Source organism: Oscarella lobularis, chromosome 14, assembly GCF_947507565.1.
Source record: "Oscarella lobularis chromosome 14, ooOscLobu1.1, whole genome shotgun sequence".
Lineage (NCBI taxonomy): Eukaryota > Metazoa > Porifera > Homoscleromorpha > Homosclerophorida > Oscarellidae > Oscarella > Oscarella lobularis.
The window spans coordinates 975,017-997,034 of record NC_089188.1 but is presented as its reverse complement, the minus strand read 5'-3'; the positions used below and the strand labels follow the sequence as shown (position 1 = coordinate 997,034).

The following is a 22,018-nucleotide window of genomic DNA, read 5'->3' as shown; positions in this document are numbered from 1 at the left end:
TTGCTTGACTGAGGCATCCGGGACAGCCCACAGTTGAACCACCACGTGGTACAACGATCGGCACCATTTCGGGCATTTCTCCGCAAGGATAAGCATGAGCAGTCTCAGCGACCGTGTAGGAAGTCGAATAAGCGTGATATCGAAGTCGCAGGAACGCTTCGATGGCGTCTTACACCAAATCGATCCTAATGCGAAGACGGTGACCCTCTCCGAAGGCAAGCGAAGCACCGCACGCCTTCCCTCTCACCTTTCAACGTCTCTCTTATTCGTAGTCAAGTTCCACGGCACAGAGAATCGCTTTGTCGTCGAAGGACATCCAACCGTTCTAGTCAAATATGCCGTCTTTGACAAGGCCGACCTCGTCGTCTTCCAGCCGCTAAGCGAAAAGACTTCGAAGACTCCAGAAGTCGTATTCCCAAGAAAATCAGCTCCTCTCGCGACTCAGCATCGTTCGCACGTGTCGCGTGAATGTTGCTCAAGGCACGTGGGATCCCTTACGTTGTACAAGAAGGACCTGTTGGTGACTATCTGTTTTGTCTACAGGTTATCGTTACCCGATCGCTGTCGAGCTCGTTTGAGCAAAATTCGTGACGTCCGCGTTGACAAAGAGAAGGAATTCACGCGAATCTGTGTTGGGTCTTCACGCAGTCTCGTTCAATGCGGCGATTTGATTGAGAAGACTGAGCGTTGGATAAATTTCGATATCACAAGAGGTTTGTCCTCAGTCCTCACTATAAACGGGATGATAAAATCAGGTAATTGTCAATATTTTATGTTGAACGTAGTGTAGTTACTCTTACAATTATTAAAGGAAAATCAACGTGGTTGAACGGCGTTTTGCCGGGCCTCATCAAAAAACACTCAAAGTATGGGGTCAATTCGAATCACCCGGCAATAATTTGGAAACTGAATCTTCAGAATCTGGTTTGTTCCACTCCTGATCAATTGATGGTGGCCATAATTCAGGAAATGAACGATCTGGCCGATAAGCTGCGCGTCAAGCTTCCCCATCGATCCACTATCAGAACTGCAGATGATTATAAACGTTTTCTGGGACGTAAACAGCGGCGGCGCCTATCTCGATGATCTCTTAGAAGGCTTAGAAGCTCTCGCGGCTAAGTCAGAGCATCCTCTCTTCATCCTTATCGATGAAGTGCAACGGTTTTTCTTTTGGCCGGCAAAGGGCGGAGGTCTTGACAAGGAAAAGGTGGCCACCATGAGATGGGTCTATAAAAATCTTGTCACCTTTGGAGAGCCTGGAAAGCCTCAGAAAGTCCGCTTTGCTGTAACCGGGTCATGCACGATGTCAGCTCTGGTGAATATTCATCAAGATCCCACAAATGGGACGGATATCGCTGTTTATCAATTGGATCTTCCTTGCAGTGTTTCCACCGTAGCGCTCAACGCGCTGTGTGATTCTTTGCCAAGCCTTTCTTTGGAGAAAGAGGTAAAGAATTTCTGCTGCAGTCGCTCTCCAGTGCTAATGATCCATCTTATGGATAAGTTCTACTTCCAGAAAAAGAGAGCTGCTGGTATCGACTCTGTCAGAGAGTTATGTTTCGACGAAATTGAGAAGGAAATTGTGGCGGGACTTTGGGCAGAGACTTTCCCTTTTCTGCAAGATCTCGACATCAACGAGCGATTGCTGCTACGAAGCGTGGGGCTTGATTTTCAAGGCGTTCCAAGATCCGCGCTATACAATAGCAGAGTCTTCGAGGGTTTGTATAAGCATTTAAAGCCGTTTTTGAGACCGATTCGGACCGTTTTGTTGGCCGAGGTTGACGAAGCAGAAGGAGAGAGCGCGTCGACGCCGAAAGAAGAGCACGTCTATGTGGCATATGTTCCGTTTCAGGCTTTCGTTACCTCTGCTATCTCATCATCTGGGGTTCTTCCTGAAACGCCTTTTGTATTTCTTGGCACGTGCAAGAACGATATCATCTATCATCTATTTCGCTCCGTCATGTTGGAATTTGGGGAACGTCTCACTAACGAAATTACTGCTCTATCTGATTCTCCTTTGAATAAGCCTCTCGATGATATTGTCGAACTGTGCAAGAATGCGGGGCTTTCTTTGGACGATTTAAAAAACTGCGCGTTATGTGATTGTATCGGGGAGTTGGAGAAATGCGTCCTTCGCAAGGTTCAAGGGATTTCAGTGTTGAAAGATCATCTTCCAAAGAAGTTCAATCATCGCGATGTGTACAGATGCATAATAGTTGCACTGAAGAATGCTTTAGTACATACTGCGACGGAGAGAGAACACGTGCAGAAACTGTTGCTGCTGCTTCCGTTTAAAGGCAATCAAGTGCGAGAAGCTGCGAGATAGGAACTCCGTTTCAGAAATTCAGTCGATTTAGAAACTTGACAAAGCTAGAAGCAATGACCTACACTGTACTACCTGGCCCCAAGTATGAGACAAGTAGATTGTTTCTCGTTGGTATAAGGAACTGTACCTGCAAATCAGATCCTTATATTAGAAAGAATGACTTGTCTTGTTGTACTTGGAAGCGTATATAGTACATCTATGCCAGGATGGAAAGGTAGCCATTTATTTTAGACTGCGGCTTTGCCCCGCCTCCCGATTCCTATAGGGCGTTCCGTAACCGCGAGTCCCGCGAGTCCCGCGAGTCCCCATCAGTCCCCATTCCCAAGTCCCCATTCCCAGTATTAATGCGCTTGTACCTTGTCCCTGGTCATTGTTCTTGCTGCAGCGAAAGAGATATGGCGAAAAGGACGTCTATTATTTTCCGAATCTGTTTGATGCGACTCGTGCTCGCGATGCACGAACCACGCGTCAAATCCTGTGGCTGCTACGGAAATAATAATAGCGTCGTTTGCTGTGGAAATAATATTAGCGAATTGCTTTTCGGCGGGCGCATCGAACGGGCCTTATTAATTCACACTGGGAAAAATATGTTGTGGCTTAGCATGGACGTTCGTGATGTCCATCGCGATGACAATCGCCATGACGATCGCCGCCATTTCACTGATGATTTCAGCTTCGTGATACGGCTTCGCCATGATGATCGCAATGACGATCGCAATGACGATCGCAATGACGATCGCCACAATTTCGTGGCACGGTTCTTTGCGAGTGCCCGGCCGGCCCCGACGCTGCTGTCCGGGAAGACGTTTGGCGAGGATCACTTATTATTTAAGTTAAGCTTACAGGAAGACTCTTATTCGTACCGGAATTACAGTTATTACTATCGGTTTGACACCTACCGTGAGGATTGGCTCGTGCCAATGATCATCCCTGCACTTAGGCGTACAGTACAATCTATAACGCTAGCGAGGACGATTCCTATTTCTACTACACGTATGCTCCAAAATCTATTGTTCAAGTCTGAGCAGAGATTTCTATGGTCTGAGGCTTATACTTCCATCATCATCACGGGGGAGCTGTCAGTGGGTTTATCAGGGCAAACGGAAGAGGCGCCTGGGGTGTTCCGATTGGGCCTCGATTGCACGAAGGCGGGCCCGTTGTTTCACATGCTTCACAGCGGAATCAATGCAAACGGAAACTTCCGGGCGTTCCGATTGGGGTCCGGATCTGAATTTCCAAATTTTAGGACCGCGTATTTATGACGACTCGCGATCAAGGTTTTTGAAATGGCCTAGCTCGTGACAACTCTCGGGCAGCTGTGCGAGAGTTGTCAGGGAGCTGGGTCAGTGTAAGTCGGATTTAACGGTATCCTCCAAACGGATGCCATTAAATCTGGATTTGCACGTACGGTATGTACAATTGAACCCTGATTGAGCGTCAGTCAGATCTTCTGTGTTTTTCAGTGTTCTTGCAAATTTTTAAAAAATTTTATATAATAACAACCGATGCATTTTATTAAATTAATTGCAGAGCAGTTGGCCCCTAATTAGTAATAGTGGACCAAAGTCGCTCTAATTGGCATCCGCAACTGGGTAAAGGAAACATACTGCGCCTAACAAGACCACGGCAAATTGGTTCCTAGTAAAACTACTATGTTCGGCTGATGGACGTCATCGCTCGAACTTTCGACCATCCGGGACAGGAAATTGCGTCGTATCAGCGATGAGAAAGGAGCGTGCCCTGGAGCGTGCCGTTGACGGCCGTTGACCATGACGAACTTGCAGAAACAACAGAACGATCGAAGCATTGTCGGACGCCGTGAAAATGGTTCTCGACTTCTTGTCAGTTCGACATGACGTAGCCTATTCAGCTATTTCGACCTCGAAACGGACGACCTCTCTGCTGTCAAGGACCACGTCAGCGAATTGAATCTTCCGCCGATCGCTTTCAATCCTCGATCCGCTCTAAGAGGTTGTTGTTCTCGCAACGTCGACAGCAGCTCCGAGATCGTTGTGAGCATCGACGAAGACCTTCGAATTCAAAGGAGTTGGAGACAATGAGTGAAGAAGAACCGACCGACGTGTCCCGTCGACTGCTCGTCTGCTACACGGCGATGGTCTATCTACACGAGTTGGCTCACTACAAGGTGGCCAAGTATTTGATGGAAGATGTCTCACTTTAATCGAATTTGCCAGAAAAAATGATGTTTACTAATATGGGGAAACCTGAATCTGGTTTCGTGGCGGAGTTTCGCATTCTTGGATGCATTCTACAACCACGTCCTACGGCCCACCGTCCTTACAATGCTAAACAAACGACCTACGGAATGATAGATGCTTTTATGCCGAGTACTGGCGCTACACGGACAATCACACGCTCACTCGTCGAACATATTGAGAGAATTCTGTCAGGAGATATATATTTTGCTGACAAAGATCCTGAAGAATTGGAAAAGGCTGTAAGAGAGTCGATTGGCTGTCCTACAACGAGTGAGTCTACTCCCAGAGAGGCTGTTGCGTTTCTGTGTAAATCTAAGGGTGTTGAAACTCAAACTTACTATGCCGACGACGTGCCGATGTTGTCTACTCTACCATGGAGAAGAAATCCCCAAAACGTCACTGTTAGAGATTGCGGCGGGTTGTTAGTGGAAGTCAGTATTGAGGATGACAACGACCAACCGTTGTCTTTTTTCCTCCAAGCGTACGGCGACGGACATGCGAATCTTCAAACGAAAAATTCTCCTTTTGGTAATAGGTGCCACGGATCATTATTCTCTCCAGGTTACACACTCACGAGAGGAGAGCACGTTTTTGCTCTCGATGACCTGTTTAATCTTTCAAGTCACCAGTATCGCTCATTCCTCGTCATTGTGAGTGTAGGCAAGGCACAGGAAAGATGTACTGTAGTTGTTTGACATCGGCATGTTTTGTGTAATGTCTTTATGTGTGATGCCCTTACGTGTGTGTTGATTTCGTCCTAATTTACCCTGTCTTGGTTTGCTCTAATTGTTGCAGTTACTGGTAGATTGTGTTGTATCTGAAATTGTGGAGGAACCGAGCCTCCTCCACAGAGCCGCATATGCTAAGTCATGTATATACACTAAGTTCGTTGTCTAGAGTTTAACAACCCTTGGCAGAAGTTCTGACGTTTCTCTTCGAGTCGTCCAAGTCAATTTGTTCAAGAGGATGACAAAACGATGAAGAAAAATTCGCCGAAAGTATATCGACCGTTTCTACTCAGTCTGAAGGCCACACCCTTTTTGCCACAGTCACGTGTGAGGTCTGACTCAAGCATCCGGGACAGCCTAAATTACAACAAGCACAAACGTGCTTTCCCTTCGCCATTTCGTGATTCGCAAGGCTAAGCATGAGCGCGCTCAGCGACTGTCTAGGAAGACGAATGAGCGTGATCTCGAAGTCGCAGGAACGCTTCGAGGGCATCTTACGCGCAATCGATCCTAATGCGAAGATGGTGACCCTCTCTGAAGGCAAGCGAAGCAGCGCACGCCGTCCCCCTTATCTTTCAACGTCTCTCTTATTCGCAGTCAAATTTCACGGCACAGAAAATCGCTTTGTCGACGAAGGACATCCGACCGTTTCAGTCAAATACGCCGTCTTTGACAAGGCCGACCTCGTCGTCATCGACTTTGAGCCGCCTCGCGAAAAAACTTCGAAGACTGCAGAAATCCCAGCTCCTCTTGCAACGCTGACTCAGCATCGTTCGCACGTGTCGCGGGAATCTTGCTCAAGGCACGTGGGATCCCCTTACGTTGTACGAGAAGGACCTGTTGGTGACTATGTGTTTGTCTACAGGTTATCGTTATCCGATCGCTGCCGAGCTCGTTTGAGCAAAATTCGTGACGTCCGCGTTGATAAAGAGAAGGAATTCACGCGAATCTGTGTTGGGTCTTCACGCAGTCTCGTTCAATGCGGCGATTTGATTGAGAAGACAGAGAATTGGATAAATTTCGATGCCACGATAGGTTTGTCGTCAGTCCTCACTATAAACGGGATGATCAAATCAGGTAATTGTCAAATTTTTAATGTTGAACGTAGTGTAGTTACTTTTACAATTATAAAAGGAAAATCGACGTGGTTGAACGTCGTTTTGCCGGGCCTCATCAAAAAACACCCAAAGTATGGGGTCGATTCAAATCACCCGGCAATAATTTGGAAACTGAATCTTGAGAAGCTGGATTGTTCCACTCCTGGTCACTTGATGGTGGACATAATTGTGGATATGAACAAACTGGCCGAAATGCTGCGCGTCAAGCTTCCCCATCGATCCACTATCAGAAATGCAGATGATTATAAAAGTTTTCTGGAACGTCACAGCGGGAGAGACTATCTAATGGATCTCTTAAAAGGCTTAGAAGCTCTGACAGCTGAGTCAGAGCATCCTCTCTTCATCCTTATTGATGAAGTGCAACGGTTTTTCTTTTGGCCGGCAAAGGAGGGAGGTCTTGACCAGGAAAAGGTGTCCGACATGAGATGGGTCTATAAAAATCTTGTCACCTTTGGAGAGCCTGGAGAGCCTTACAAAGTCCGCTTTGCTGTAACCGGGTCATGCATGATGTCAGCTCTGGTGAATATTCATCACTGTCCCACAAGAGGGACGGATATCACTATTTATCAATTGGATCTTCCTTGCAGTGTTCCCGCCATAGCGCTCAACGCGTTGTGCAATCCCTTACCAAGCCCTTTGGAGAAGGAAGTAATGAATTTCTGCAGTCGCTCTCCAGCGCTAATGATCCATCTTATGGACAAGTTCTACTTCCAGAAAAAGGCCGCTGCTTGCATCGACCCTGTCAGCAAGTTCTGCTTCGACGAAATTGAGGGAGAAATTGCGGCGAAACTTTGGGCAAGGAATTTCCCTTTCCTACAAGATCTTGACATCAACGAGCGATTGCTGCTGCGAAGCGTGGGACTTGATTTTCAAGGCGTTCCAAGATCCGCGCTATACAATAGTGTAATTTTTGAGGGCTTGTATAAGCATTTAGAGCCGTTTTTGAGGCCGGTTCGGACCGTTTCGTTGGAGGAAGGAGAGAGCGCGTCGACGCCGAAAGAAGAGCACGTCTATGTGGCATGTGTTCCATTTCAGGCTTTCGTTACCTCTGCTATCTCATCATCTGGGATTCTCCCTAAAACGGCTTTTGTGTATCTAGGCACCGTCAAGGACGATCTCTTCTATCATCTATTTCGCTCCGTCATGTTGGATTTTGGGGAATGTCTCATTAACGAAATTGATGCGGGAAACGCCAATGATACCGGATCTCCTTTGAATAAGCCTCTCGATGATATTGTCGAACAGTGCAAGAGCGCGGGGCTTTCTTTGGACGATTTAAAAAACTGCGCGTTATGCGATTATATCGGGGAGTTGGAGGAATGCGGCCTTCGCAAGGTTCAAGGCATTTCCACGAAGTATTCAGTGTTGAAAGATCATCTCCCAAAGAAGTTCAATCATCGCGATGTGTGCAGAAGCATAATAGTTTCACTGAAGAATGCTTTAGTACATACTGCGACGGAGAGAGAACACGTGCAGAAACTGTTGCCGCTGCTTCCGTTTAAGTTTTTCGAAGCTCTGCCACTCATTCAGACGGCTTGTGAGGATGTGATAAGGCAATAGAACCCGCTGAACATCCGTCGGACCTGACCCTTATGTGTAATATCTTTTTGTGTGATGCCCTTACGTGTGTGTGACAATGATTTTTGTCCTAATTTCCCTTGTCTTGTTTTGTACTGCATGTACTCACGTTTTTTGTAGTTAGACTACTGTGTTTGTTGATTGTGTTGTATCTAAACAATTTCGCGGAGGAACGGGATTCCTCCACAGAGCAAATTGTGGGACCCACTTGGTATCCGGGCATCCTTTGCATGCACAACGTGGTCAGAGTGAGAGGATGACGAAGAGCTGAACATTCACCGAAAGTATCTCGACCGTTTGTGCCTCAGTGTCAATGTTATTTCGGCCCGCCCAGGAACGTGCGAGAGAGCCTTGCTTGACTCATGCATCCGGGACAGCCCACAGTTGAACAACCACCACGTGGTACAACGATCGGCACCATTTCGGGCATTTCTCCGCAAGGATAAGCATGAGCAGTCTCAGCGACCGTGTAGGAAGTCGAATAAGCGTGATATCGAAGTCGCAGGAACGCTTCGATGGCGTCTTACGCCAAATCGATCCTAATGCGAAGACGGTGACCCTCTCCGAAGGCAAGCGAAGCACCGCACGCCTTCCCTCTCACCTTTCAACGTCTCTCTTATTCGTAGTCAAGTTCCACGGCACAGAGAATCGCTTTGTCGACAAAAGACATCCAACCGTTTCAGTCAAGTCTGCCGTCTTTGACAAGGCCGACCTCGTCGTCTTCGAGCCGCCTCGCAAAAAATCTTCGACGACTTCAGAAATCGTATCCCCAAGAGAATCAGCTCCTCTCGCGACGCTCGTGACTCAGCATCGTTCGCACGTGTCGCGTGAATGGTCGAGGCACGTGGGATCCCTTACGTTGTACGAGGAGGACCTGTTGGTGGTGACTATCTGCTTGTCTACAGGTTATCGTTACCCGATCGCTGCCGAACTCGTTTGAGCAAAATTCGTGACGTCCGCGTTGACAAAGAGAAGGAATTCACGCGAATCTGTGTTGGGTCTTCACGCAGTCTCGTTCAATGCGGCGATTTGATTGAGAAGACTGAGCGTTGGATAAATTTCGATATCACAAGAGGTTTGTCCTCAGTCCTCACTATAAACGGGATGATAAAATCAGGTAATTGTCAATTTTTAATGTTGAACGTAGTGTAGTTACTCTTACAATTATAAAAGGAAAATCAACGTGGTTGAACGCTGTTTTGCCGGGCCTCATCAAAAAACACCCAAAGTATGGGGTCGATTCAAATCACCCGGCAATAATTTGGAAACTGAATCTTGATAAGCTGAATTGTTTCACTCCTGATTGTTTGATGGTGGGCATAATTCAGGAAATGAACGATCTGGCCAAACAGCTGCATATCAAGCTTCCTGATCGATCCACTATCAGAAACCCAGCTGATTATAAAAGTTTTCTGGGACGTAACAGCGGGGGCGCTTATCTAATGGATCTCTTAAAAGGCTTAAAAGCTCTGACAGCTGGATCAGAACAGCCTCTCTTCATCCTTATTGATGAAGTGCAACGGTTTTTCTTTTGGCCGGCAAAGGACGGAGGTCTTGACCAGGAAAAGGTGTCTACCATGAGAAGAGTCTATAAAAGTCTTGTCACCTTTGTAGAGCCTGGACAGCCTCACAAAGTCCGCTTTGCTGTAACCGGGTCATGCATGATGTCAGCTCTGATGAATATTCATCAATGTCCCACAAATGGGAAGAATATCACTGTTTATCAATTGGATCTTCCTTGCAGTGTTCCCACCGTAGCGCTCAACGAATTGCGCGTTTCCTTATCAAGCCCTTCTTTGGAAAAGGAAATAAAGAATTTCTGCAGTCGCTCTCCAGCGCTAATGATCCATCTTATGGAGAAGTTCTACCTCCAGAAAAAGACAGCTGCTTCTATCGAGTCTGTCAGAGAGTTCTGCTTTGACGAAATTGAGAAGGAAATTGCGGCGGAACTTTGGGCAGAGACGTTCCCTTTCCTGCAAGATCTTGACATCAACGAGCGATTGCTGCTCCGAAGCGTGGGGCTTGATTTTCAAGGCGTTCCAAGATCCGCGCTATACAATGGGAGAGTTTTCAAGGGCTTGTATAAGCATTTAGAGCCGTTTTTGAGACCGATTCGGACCGTTTCGTTGGAGGTTGACGAAGCAGAAGGAGAGAGCGCGTCGACGCCGGAAGAACAGCACGTCTATGTGGCATATATTCCGTTTCAGGCTTTCGTTACCTCTGCTATCTCATCGTCTGGGCTTCTCCCTGAAATGCCTCTTTTATTTCTAGGCGCCTGCAAGAACGATCTCTTCTATCATCTATTTCGCTCCGTCGTGTTGGATTTTGGGGAATGTCTCATTAACGAAATTAATGCGGGAAACGCCAATGATGCTGGATCTCCTTTGAATAAGCCTCTTGATGATATTGTCGAACAGTGCAAGAACGCGGGGCTTTCTTTGGACGATTTAAAAAACTGCGCGTTATGTGATTATATCAAGGAGTTGGAGAAATGCGTCCTTCGCAAGGTTCAAGGAATTTCAGTATTGAAAGATCATCTTCCAAAGAAGTTCAATCATCGCGATGTGTGCAGAAGCATAATAGTTTCACTGAAGAATGCTTTAGTACATACTGCAACGGAGAGAGAACACGTGCAGAAACTGTTGGTGCTGCTTCCGTTTAAGTTTTTCGAAGCTCTGCCACTCATTCAGACGGCTTGTGAGGATATGCCAAGGCAATAGAACCCGCTGAACAGGCTCGTCAATCCGTCGGACCTTACCCTTATGTGTAATATCTTTTTGTGTGATGCCCTTACGTGTTTGTTGTGTGTGTGACAGTGATTTTTGTCCTCATTTACCTAGTCTTGTTTTGCTCTGATTGTACGGCATGTACTCACGGTTTTTTTGTAGTTAGACTACTGTGTTTGTTGATTGTGTTGTATCTGAACAATTTCGTGGAGGAACGGGATTCCTCCGCAAATAATACTCCTCCGATATCTATGATGCCAATACATAGTCTTTCTCTTTTGCCTCCCTCTTGGTATCCGGGAGGCGGGAGCACATCTAGCTTTGCACAACGTTGTCAGGAGTGAGACGAAAAGTTTTATTGAACTAGCCGAATATTCGCCGAGATTATCTCGACTGTTTGTGCCTCAGTGTCAGTATAATTGTTTAGGCCCCAGTCTGAAGGCCACGGATTCGTCGGAAATGACTCAGGCATCCGGGACAGCCTAAATTTAGATTTGGTGTGCAGCCACAACGATCGGCACTCCGCAAGGGGTCAAGGTCTCATTCCGACTCATCCACGAGCGCAGCGTGCCACGAGAGTCGAATGGACGTGCTGCAGATCTCTCTCGAAAAGGTTGCGCAATGCCAACGATGCCGCTGTAGTCCCTCTCTACGAAAAAACCTTCTAATCGCCGGCGTAATGAATCGGGCGCGCGACGGCATTCTAGGAAGTCGAATGAGCGTAATCTCGAAGACGCAGGAACGCTTCGAGGGCGTCTTACACGCAATCGATCCCAATGCGCAGACAGTGACCCTCTCTGAAGGCAAGCGAAGCACCGCACGCCGTTCCTCTTACCTTTCAACGTCTCTCTTATTCGTAGTCAAGTTTCACGGCACAGAGGATCGCATTGTCGACGAAGGACATCCAACCGTTTTAGTCAAATATGCCGTCTTTGACAAGGCCGACCTCGTCGTCTTCGAGTCGCTTCGCGAAAACACTTCGAAAACCCCAAAAATCGTATCCCCAAGAAAATCAGCTCCTCTTGCAACGCTGACTCAGCATCGTTCGCACGTGTCGCGTGAATGTTGGTCAAGGCACGTGGGATCCCTTTTACGTTGTATGAAGAGTTGGTGACTATCTGTTTGTCTACAGGTTATTGTTACCCGATCGCTGCCGAGCTCGTTTGAGCAAAATTCGTGACGTCCGCGTTGATAAAGAGAAGGAATTCACGCGAATCTGTGTTGGGTCTTCACGCAGTCTCGTCCAACGCGGCGATTTGATTGAGAAGACAGAGCGTTGGATAAATTTCGATATCACAAGAAGTTTTTCCTCAGTCCTCACGATAAACGGGATGATAAAATCAGGTAATTGTCAATTTTTTATGTTGAACGTAGTGTAGTTACTCTTACAAATGTAAAAGGAAAATCAACGTGGTTGAACGCTGTTTTGCCGGGTCTCATCAAAAAACACCCAAAGTATGGAGTCAATTCGAATCACCCGGCAATAATTTGGAAACTGAATCTTGAGAAGCTGAATTGTTTCACTCCTGATCACTTGATGGTGGACATAATTCGGGAAATGAATCGTCTGGCTGAAGAGCTGCACGTCAGGCTTCCCTCTCGATCCACTATCAGAAACTCAGCTGATTATAAAAACTTTCTGGGACGGAGCAGCGTTGGCGCCTATCTAATAGATCTCTTAAAAGGCTTAAAAGCTCTGACAGCTGGATCAGAACAGCCTCTCTTCATCCTTATTGATGAAGTGCAACGGTTTTTCTTTTGGCCGGCAAAGGACGGTGACAAGGAAAAGGTGTCCACCATGAGATGGATCTATAAAAATCTTATCACCTATGGAGAGCCTCACAAAGTCCGCTTTGCTGTAACCGGGTCATGCATGATATCAGGTCTGGTGAATATTCCTCAATGTCCCACAAATAGGACGAATATCACTGTTTATCAATTGGATCTTCCTTGCAGTGTTCCCACCGTAGCGCTCAACGCATTGTGCGATTCCTTGCCAAGCCTTTCTTTGGAAAAAGAAATAAAAAATTTCTGCAGTCGCTCTCCAGCGCTATTGATTCATCTTATGGACAAGTTCTCCCAAGTTGCTTGTATCGAGTCTGTCAGAGAGTTCTGCTTCGACGAAATTGAGAGGGAAATTGCGGCGGAACTTTGGGCAGAGACTTTTCCTTTCCTGCAAGATCTTGACATCAACGAGCGATTGCTGCTACGAAGCGTGGGGCTTGATTTTCAAGGCGTTCCAAGATCCGCGCTATACAATAGGAGAGTTTTCGAGGGCTTGTATAAGCATTTAGAGCCGTTTTTTAGACCGATTCGGACCGTTTCGTTGGAGGTTGACGAATCAGAAGGAGAGAGCGCGTCGACGCCGAAAGAACAGAACGTCTATGTGGCATATATTCCATTTCAGGCTTTCGTTACCTCTGCTATCTCATCATCTGGGGTTCTCGCTGAATCGCCTACTTTATTTCGAGACACATGCAAGAACGATCTCTTCTATCATCTATTTCGCTCCGTCATGTTGGATTTTGGGGAACGTCTCATTAACGAAATTGATGCGGGAAACGCCAATGATGCTGGATCTCCTTTGAATAAGCCTCTCGATGATATTGTCGAACAGTGCAAGAACGCGGGGCTTTCTTTGGACGATTTAAAAAACTGCGCGTTATGTGATTATATCGGGGAGTTGGAGAAATGCGTCCTTCGCAAGGTTCAAGGGATTTCCAAGAAGTATTCAGTGTTGAAAGATCATCTCCCAAAGAAGTTGAATCATCGCGATGTGTGCAGAAGCATAATAGTTGCACTGAAGAATGCTTTAGTACATACTGCAACGGAGAGAGAACACGTTCAGAAACTGTTGCCGCTGTTTCCGTTTAAGTTTTTCGAAGCTCTGCCACTCATTCAGACGGCTTGTGAGGATGCCAAGGCAATAGAACCCGCTGAACAGGCTCGTCAATCCGTCGGACCTTACCCGTAATATCTTTTTGTGTGATGCCCTTACGTGTGTGTTGTATGTGACAATGATTTCGTTCTAATTTACCTAGTCTTGGTTTGCTCTGATTGTACTGTACTTACGTTTATTGGTAGTTACTGGGTTTGTCCTAGATTTGTGTTGATATCGTGGAGGAACCGAGCTTCCTCCGCAGAGCCTTATATGCTCCTCCGATATCTATGATGCCAATAAAGGGTCTTTCTCTTTTGCATCTCACTTGGTATCCGGGAGGCGGTAGCACATCTTTGCACAAAGTTATCAAGAGTGAGAGGATGACTAAGAGACGAAGAGTTTTTATTGAATTGGCCGAAAGTATCTCTACCGTTTGTGCCTCAGTGTCAATATTATTTAGGCCCCTGAAGGCCACGGGCAATCTATGGTACGAGAGACCTTGATGACTTGGGCATCCGGGACAGGTACAGTAGAACTACAACCACGTGGTACAACGATCGGCACCATTTCGGGAATTTCTCTGCAAGGCTAAGCATGAGCGGGCTCAGCGACTGTCTAGGAAGTCGAATGAGCGTGATATCGAAGTCGCAGGAACGCTTCGAGGGCGTCTTGCACAAAATCGATCCTAATGCGAGACAGTCACCCTCTCTGAAGGCAAGCGAAGCAACGCACGCCTTCCCTCTTACCTTTCAACGTCTCTCTTATTCGTAGTCAAGTTTCACGGCACAGAGAATCGCTTTGTCGACAAAAGACATCCAACCGTTTCAGTCAAGTCTGCCGTCTTTGACAAGGCCGACCTCGTCGTCTTCGAGCTGCCTCGCAAAAAATCTTCGACGACTTCAGAAATCGTATCCCAAAGAGAATCAGCTCCTCTCGCGACGCGCGTGACTCAGCATCGTTCGCACGTGTCGCGTGAATGGTCAAGGCACGTGGGATCCCTTACGTTGTACGAGGAGGACCTGTTGGTGACTATCTGTTTGTCTACAGGTTATCGTTACCTGATCGCTGCCGAGCTCGTTTGAGCAAAATTCGTGACGTCCGCGTTGATAAAGAGAAGGAATTCACGCGAATCTGTGTCGAGTCTTCACGCAGTCTCGTTCAATGCGGCGATTTGATTGAGAAGACAGAGCGTTGGATAAATTTCGATATCACAAGAAGTGTGTCCTCAGTCCTCACGATAAACGGGATGATAAAATCAGGTAATTGTCAATTTTTTATGTTGAACGTAGTGTAGTTACTCTTACAATTATAAAAGGAAAATCAACGTGGTTGAACGTCGTTTTGCCGGGCCTCATCAAAAAACACCCAAAGTATGGGGTCAATTCAAATTACCCGGCAATAATTTGGAAACTGAAGCTTGACGAGCTGAATTGTTCAACTCCTGATCATTTGATGGTGGACATACTTAAGGATATGAACCGTCTGGCCCAAGAGCTGCACGTCAGGCTTCCCCATCTATCCACTATCAGAAACGACGCTGATTATAGAGACTTTCTGGGACGTAACAGCGGGGGCGCCTATCTCGATGATCTCTTAGAAGGCTTAAAAGCTCTGACAGCTGGATCAGAACAGCCTCTCTTCATCCTTATTGATGAAGTGCAACGGTTTTTCTTTTGGCCGGCAAAGGACGGAGGTCTTGACCAGGAAAAGGTGTCCAACATGAGATGGGTCTATAAAAATCTTGTCGACTACAAAGAGGATGGACAGCCTCACAAAGTCCGCTTTGCTGTAACCGGGTCATGCATGATGTCAGCTCTGATAAATATTCATCATTTTCCCATGGATATCACTGTTTATCGATTGGATCTTCCTTGCAGTGTTTCCACCGTAGCGCTTGACGCGTTGTGCGATTCCTTGCCGAACCTTTCTTTGGAAAAGGAAATAAAGAATTTCTGCTGTCGCTCTCCAGCGCTATTGATCCATCTTATGGACAGGTTCTCCAAGAGGAAGCCGGCTGCTCGTATCGACTTTGTCAGAGAGTTCTGTTTCGGCGAAATTGAAGAGAAAATTGCGGAGGAACTTTGGGCAGAGACTTTGCCTTTGCTGCAAGATCTTGACATCAGCGACCGACTGCTCCTACGAAGCGTGGCGCTTGATTTTCAGGGCGTTCCAAGATCCGCGCTTTATTGGAGAGTTGAGGGCTTGTATAAGCATTTAGAGCCGTTTTTGAGACCAATTCAGACCGCTTCGTTGGAGGTTGACGAAGCAGAAGGAGAGAGCGCGTTGACGCCGAAAGAACAGCACGTCTATGTGGCTCATGTTCCATTTCAGACTTTCGTTACCTCTGCTATCTCATCATCTGGGGTTCTCGCTGAAAAGGCTACTTTATTTCTGGAAACCCTCAAGAGCCATCTCTCCTATCATCTATTTCGCTCCGTCATGTTGGATTTTGGGGAACGTCTCATTAACGAAATTGATGCGGGAAACGCCAATGATGCTCGATCTCCTTTGAATAAGCCTCTCGATGATATTGTCGAACAGTGCAAGAACGCGGGGCTTTCTGTGGACGATTTAAAAAACTGCGCGTTATGTGATTATATCGAGGAGTTGGAGGAATGCGTCCTTCGCAAGGTTCAAGGGATTTCCAAGAAGTATTCAGTATTGAAAGATCATCTTCCAAAGAAGTTCAATCATCGCGATGTGTGCAGAAGCATAATAGTTGCACTGAAGAATGCTTTAGTACATACTGCAACGGAGAGAGAACACGTGCAGAAACTGTTGCCGCTGCTTCCGTTTAAGTTTTTCGAAGCTCTGCCACTCATTCAGACGGCTTGTGAGGATGCCAAGGCAATAGAACCCGCTGAACAGGCTCGTCAATCTGTCGGACCTTACCCAGCTAGCTAGCTTATGTGTAATATCTTTGTGTGTGTGAAGCCCTTACGTGTGTGTTGTATGTGACAATGATTTTTGTCCTAATTTACCTAGTCTTGTTTTGTTCTGATTGTACTGCATGTACTTACTGTATTTGTGGTTGATTGTGTTGTATCTGAAAAATCTCGTGGAGGAATATTCTCCTTCAATATCATCTATCTATGATGCAAATACTACCCACTTGGTATCCGGGAGCGCATCCTTTGCACAACGTGGCGTACGAAACTACCAATGGATCTGAGCGTTCATTTCGATCAGCTTCTACACCAACTACTTACCGATGACAACCAAGTGCGAGAAGCTGCGGAGGTGAGCGAACGAATGGTCGATTGGGGCTCCACTTCGGGAACCCTGTCGATTTAGAGCGCCTACAACGGTCTACCGACCTCCCTTCGACTCGGCGGGCTCGTAAAGTCTCTTTGCGGCGACGGAGACAACAAGGTGAAAAACAATTCGCAGCAAATCGCACGAAAATATCGCCTCGCGTGCAGATCCGACAACTTTCGGCGGTTCTCCTTCGAAAAATCGCTCTAGTCGTAATGAAAGAGAACGACGAAGGCTCGCCAATCGACCCCAACGTGATGAACGCCGTCAGAGCAGCACTTCTAGCCCGAGTCCAAATCGAAGAAGACAAAGGGATACGAATGAAATTGAGCGATGCCATTGCAGAATGGGCAAGATGCTCACAGGGTAATATTTGGAGATACACTAACAGTAGCATCTGTACTTAGACTATAAACACTATGAGGCTTTGTTTACTATACTAAATTCGTATAATTGGTTATCTTAATTGGTATTGTATTTATTGTCTATGTTTTTAGAGTTTGAGAATCCTTGGCAAGAAGTTCTGACGTTCCTCTTCGAGTCGTCCAAGTCGGACGTACTAAATTTGAATCTGTGCTCCTTGCGAATTCTAAACAATTTCCCGGGCATTTTCGGCGAGCAGGAGGCGCGCTATCGTCTCGTCGTGAAGGAGATTCTTTGGAAGGCCATGGATAAGAAGAACGACGAAGTCCAGCAGATGGCCGTTCAAACGTGGGTCTCTTTCGTCAATTCGCTCGAAGATCATCAAATGCAAGTTCAATTCGCCGAACTGATTCCCGCTGCTCTGCAAGTAGGAAAAAGAAAGCAATTAAATATTTACTAATTCACTTTATATTAGATTATCGAGAAGAGTGCCGTTGTTCAAGAGGATGATGAAGTGATGAAGAGTTTTATTGAATTAGCTGAAAATTCGCCGAAAGTCCTGCGACCGTTTGTGCCTCAATGTTTCGATTTGATGCTAAAGGCAAGAACCTCGATACCAATTTATTTATATTGACGTTTTATGATGTTAGATTTGTGGTACGAATGAGTTGGAGGATTCGTGGCGTCATCTTGGATTTGAGTTCATTGTGAGTTTGACAGAAGAAGGTCGGTTGCTAAGAGTATATAGATGAATGTGCTGTCTAATTCCTCTTTTGCACCAGTTCCTGCGAGGGTTCGAAAGCACCACAAATACATCGAGCCTATAGGTATTACGTTTAAAAAACGCTTCTATCTGAGAATGAATGATTTTGATTCTATAGTTCAGCAAGCATTGGCGTTCATGGTCGATCTCGACGACAACTTGGAAGCGTGGAGCAAAGAAGAAAGTATAAACGACGAAGATGACGATAGGTAATTAAATAGTTTGAAATAACCAATGAAGTTGTATGTATGCATGCATGTATTTCTTTGTTACTTTTAGTAGTGCTGTAGTCGGCGAGACTAGCCTCGATCGTCTTGCGTGCGCTTTGGGAGGAAAGGCTATCTTGCCTCACGTAACGCCTGCAGTGTCCCAAATGCTTTGTCACAGTGAGTAGACTCCTATAGATTTTGTAATGCAGATGCCCTTATATTGTTTTACAGGTGATTGGCGTTACCGTCACGCGGGCCTCATGGCCTTGTCGGCGGTGGGCGAGGGTTGTCACGCTCAAATGGAAGTACTCCTACCTCAGCTTGTCGATGGCATATTGCCCTATTTCAGTGATCCAGTACGCGCTGACTCCAATGAACATAACTTATTCTAATCGATGTGTCTAGCATCCCCGAGTTCGCTACGCCTGTTGCCAGGCGATCGGTCAAATGGCAACGGACTTCTCGTCGTCATTCCAAAAGAAATTTCACACTAAGGCAGGATAGAGTCGTGTGTGTATTCTTAATTTTCATTTGTATCCTTATAGGTTCTTCCTGTCTTGATGAGCAGTCTTGACGATTCGAGCGGTCGCGTTGTGGCGCACGGATTGGCGGCCATTGTCAATTTCGTCGAAGGCTGTCCTCAGAAAATTCTCCTTCCGTACCTTCACGTCCTTCTGACGAAACTGCAGGTTATCTTATCGAATAAACTGCGAGAAGTAAAAAAGAAATAATCAATAGATATATATATATGTGTATATATCTTTGGCAGTTTGTCGAACGAGGTTCCAAATTCGCTTTGGAACAGGTCATGACGACTCTCGCCACGGTCGCGGACGGAGCCGAGGAAGAGTTCATTCCCTATTACGATTATTTCATACCCGGTCTAAAGGATTTGCTGAAACACCTGGGCGCCGAAGAGCATAGCATGTTGAAGGGGAGAACGATCGAGTGCATATCGTTGATCGGACTGGGCGTGGGAAAGGAGAAGGTAATAATAATTGATTATTAGTAGAATCGATATTTTTGAATTATTTTTTATTGTAGTTCTTGGGAGATGCTAGCGAAGTGATGGACTTGTTGATGAAAACGCAGAGTTCGGAGGAGGGAAAGCAAGACGACGTTCTGGTAACAAATAATCCTAATCTGCTGTCTTTCCTAAATAGCGTTTGACTTGTTTACTTTTTTTCTCTAGTCCTCCTACTTGATACAGGCGTGGGCTCGCATGTGCAAAATTCTCGGAAAGGATTTCCTACCCTATTTGCCCATCGTCATGCCTCCCATTCTCGCGGCGGCGAAAATAGAACCCGAAGTGACGGTGTTTGACGGTCAATCAAATCAACGTCAACACAACAAATAAGTCATATTAATCTAGATTTCTTTTTAGATGATGATCAGGAGATAGATAATGACTGGGAATGCGTCACACTTGCCGATCAGGTACCACGTGACAGACTCACTCATCCATGAGTTTTGACTGACGGTTGATTATTTTACCTAGACAAAATTCGGAATCAAGACCGCCTCGTTGGAAGACAAGGCGACGGCGTTTCAGCTGCTCGTTTGTTATGCACGTGACGTTGGAGAAGAATTTGCTACGTATTTGGACGAGGTAAAAAGTTAGGCAGCCTTTCCTGTGTGTTTGGTTCGATTGTCTCTCTTGCTCCAGGTTGCTCCCTTGATGGTTGATCATCTCAAGTTCATTTTGCACGAAGATATCTTTTTCTATTGTATATAAGTTAATTAATAGCCTTATCTGTCTCTGATTGGTTCTTTAATGGGCTGAAATACGCGTTCGAACGGCTGCTGCCGACTCTCTGCCCTTTCTTCTGACGTGCGTAAAATCGAAAGGTGTGCTAAGACAGAGGCATTGAAAAAGGAATTATTTATTTATTTTCTTTCCTAAGGTCCTGCGGTGCTGCAACAATTGTGGGCCACCTTTTGGCCGAAATTGATCGAATGCATGCAAACTGAACCGGACAAGGATGTCCTTGTTTCGTTCTTTCAATCGTTCTGTGCCGTGAGTTGATTTCGATTGTATAGATTTAATTATACTATAAGTATTGATTTCGCGTCCCCAGTGTATAGATATCGTTGGAGCTGGAGTAGACGGCGAAGTAATGAATTCTATAATCAGGATATTGTACGATCGCCTACAAGAACACTTCAAATCGGAAAATGACATAAAAGGTGGCCAACGGTGAAAAGTTAGTAGGAATTTGCTAATAATTGATCTTCACGGAAAACAGAAAAACGAAAAGACGAAGACTACGACGAAGGAGTCGAAGAAGATCTCATATGCGAGGGAGAAACAAATGAATTGGTATTGAATCAGGTAATGTGAAAATTCGTTAATTAATAAATAACATACTGTATAAAATTTCTCTTTTTCGACTCTAAGGTTTCAGAAGTTATTCATTCTCTCTTCAGAATCCATCGCGAAGCTGTATTGCCTTATTTCAATTCGCTTTGCTCCTTCTTCAGCGTTATGCTGGTAAGAGGCCTTATTCACTATTACATTTACTTGGGTGATCGTTTTTATCAGGGTCCTGATCGTACGCCGTCGGAACACCAATGGTCTCTTTGCGTTTTTGACGACGTGTTGGAATTTACTGGCCCCGTGCGTACAACTACAACGTTCCGCTTTCTATTTATCTTTATTTTCTATTATTAGAATGCGGCTGATTATCAAGAGTACTTTCTTCGTCCTCTACTGAGTTTCATTACAGACGAAAACGCAGAGGTGCGTCAAGCAGCGGCGTACGGTTGCGGTCTTATGGCCCAGCATTCCGGGAAAACCTTTCAACAGGCTTGCATTGGTAATTTTAGACAAATACTAGATATTTGATATTGTATGTGCGTTTTTTAGATGCTCTTCCCCTGCTGTGTCAGGTACTATCTGTCTCTTATGTACCGTATTCGTTGAATAGAAGCCACAGCACTCGTTTTCTTAGGCGGCTTCTATTCGCAGAATACGGTCTTAGTGATATTGATACCTAATGCTGCACGTCTCAGGTTTGTGACGATCCTGGCGCTCGAACGACGGTTTCGTCGACGAATGCGATGGACAATGCCCTATCTGCGATTGTGAAGATGTGTCAATATCGATCAGAAATCATGCCGCTTGCCGAGATCCTGCCTCGACTCCTTCAGTGGTTACCCGTCACAGAAGACGCCGAGGAAGCGGAACACGTCTATAGCTACTTTTGCCAGTTGATAACAAGGTAAGAGGCCATGTCTATTATATAGGTATGTGAGGCTGAAACTGGAGTGTTCCTTACTAGTAATAATCCTATTATTTTGGGAGAGGGAAATTCGAATCTACCGCGTATTATCTCGATATTTGGCGAGGCCCTTCACAGCGGAGTTCTCGATACAGAGAAGAAGGGTATAAGAGAAACAATAAAAGCCATCATAACCCAAGTTCAGGTACTTACTAATGCAATAAATAGGAAACATAATCAGGGGCGGATTTTATTTCTTTTTATTAGGGATCTAATGAGGTCTGGTCTGCTTGTTTGCAAAATCTGACGAAAGACCAACACGACGCTATTGTCATGGCAACGACAGCGCAAGGATGAATTTTCTTTATTAGCACGGCTACAACGCAACAAAAGCGCACAGACAAAATGTTCACTATTCAATTATTTCCGCTGGTTTCGTGTGATATCAAGTCAGATCGTCGTCGTCGAATAAATCGTCGAATTCTGCGCAAATTGCGTTCGAACGAGCACTAGCCCAACACGATACTTACTATTAAAGAAATCAACGTGAACTGCTCGTTCGTTCGACGTCACGTCGAGCGTCGTTTCGCTTCCCTGCTGTAAAAACCCGCTCGAAACGCTCCAGGACGTC

General features: G+C 45.8%; 6 protein-coding genes across 8 annotated transcripts; all 6 read left to right on the top strand.

Moving 5' to 3' along the window:
• The first annotated feature begins 94 nt into the window (after nt 1-94).
• On the top strand, nt 95-578 carry LOC136195480 (protein LSM14 homolog B-B-like). Its single transcript, XM_065984803.1, has 3 exons — nt 95-215; nt 273-464; nt 544-578. The coding sequence occupies exons 1-3, from the start codon at nt 95-97 to the stop codon at nt 576-578; spliced, it is 348 nt and encodes a 115-aa protein (XP_065840875.1).
• Nucleotides 579-5,726: 5,148 nt separating this feature from the next.
• On the top strand, nt 5,727-8,072 carry LOC136195155 (uncharacterized). The gene is made up of 2 exons (XM_065984427.1): nt 5,727-6,350; nt 6,408-8,072. Exons 1-2 carry the CDS (start codon nt 5,795-5,797, stop codon nt 7,949-7,951), a joined length of 2,100 nt encoding a protein of 699 aa, XP_065840499.1. The 5' UTR covers nt 5,727-5,794; the 3' UTR covers nt 7,952-8,072.
• Nucleotides 8,073-8,417: 345 nt separating this feature from the next.
• On the top strand, nt 8,418-10,788 carry LOC136195478 (uncharacterized). The gene is made up of 4 exons (XM_065984802.1): nt 8,418-8,538; nt 8,596-8,809; nt 8,875-9,086; nt 9,143-10,788. Exons 1-4 carry the CDS (start codon nt 8,418-8,420, stop codon nt 10,687-10,689), a joined length of 2,094 nt encoding a protein of 697 aa, XP_065840874.1. The 3' UTR covers nt 10,690-10,788.
• Nucleotides 10,789-11,235: 447 nt separating this feature from the next.
• Nucleotides 11,236-13,900, top strand: LOC136195052 (uncharacterized). Its single transcript, XM_065984315.1, has 4 exons — nt 11,236-11,498; nt 11,556-11,769; nt 11,828-12,039; nt 12,096-13,900. The coding sequence occupies exons 1-4, from the start codon at nt 11,279-11,281 to the stop codon at nt 13,667-13,669; spliced, it is 2,220 nt and encodes a 739-aa protein (XP_065840387.1). The 5' UTR covers nt 11,236-11,278; the 3' UTR covers nt 13,670-13,900.
• A 436-nt stretch (nt 13,901-14,336) lies between these two features.
• Nucleotides 14,337-16,480, top strand: LOC136195477 (uncharacterized). The gene is made up of 3 exons (XM_065984801.1): nt 14,337-14,561; nt 14,624-14,835; nt 14,892-16,480. The coding sequence occupies exons 2-3, from the start codon at nt 14,823-14,825 to the stop codon at nt 16,478-16,480; spliced, it is 1,602 nt and encodes a 533-aa protein (XP_065840873.1). The 5' UTR covers nt 14,337-14,561; nt 14,624-14,822.
• Nucleotides 16,481-16,707: 227 nt separating this feature from the next.
• LOC136195584 (importin-5-like) lies at nt 16,708-21,810 on the top strand. Of its 3 annotated transcripts, none has more exons than XM_065984964.1 (29): nt 16,708-16,816; nt 16,871-16,948; nt 16,999-17,197; nt 17,329-17,621; nt 17,670-17,795; nt 17,845-17,920; nt 17,977-18,021; nt 18,076-18,166; nt 18,240-18,343; nt 18,398-18,522; nt 18,572-18,661; nt 18,712-18,882; nt 18,936-19,154; nt 19,211-19,291; nt 19,359-19,491; nt 19,539-19,603; nt 19,665-19,775; nt 19,833-19,878; nt 19,955-20,014; nt 20,071-20,183; nt 20,245-20,353; nt 20,413-20,498; nt 20,565-20,657; nt 20,709-20,783; nt 20,838-20,982; nt 21,033-21,055; nt 21,179-21,387; nt 21,448-21,592; nt 21,655-21,810. In XM_065984964.1, exons 1-29 carry the CDS (start codon nt 16,739-16,741, stop codon nt 21,742-21,744), a joined length of 3,279 nt encoding a protein of 1,092 aa, XP_065841036.1. In that variant the 5' UTR covers nt 16,708-16,738; the 3' UTR covers nt 21,745-21,810. The 3 variants fall into 3 exon arrangements, with proteins under 3 accessions (XP_065841036.1, XP_065841037.1, XP_065841035.1); XM_065984965.1 differs by having other exon boundaries at nt 18,237-18,343; nt 19,551-19,603; XM_065984963.1 differs by having other exon boundaries at nt 18,237-18,343.
• The last annotated feature ends 208 nt before the right edge of the window (nt 21,811-22,018 follow it).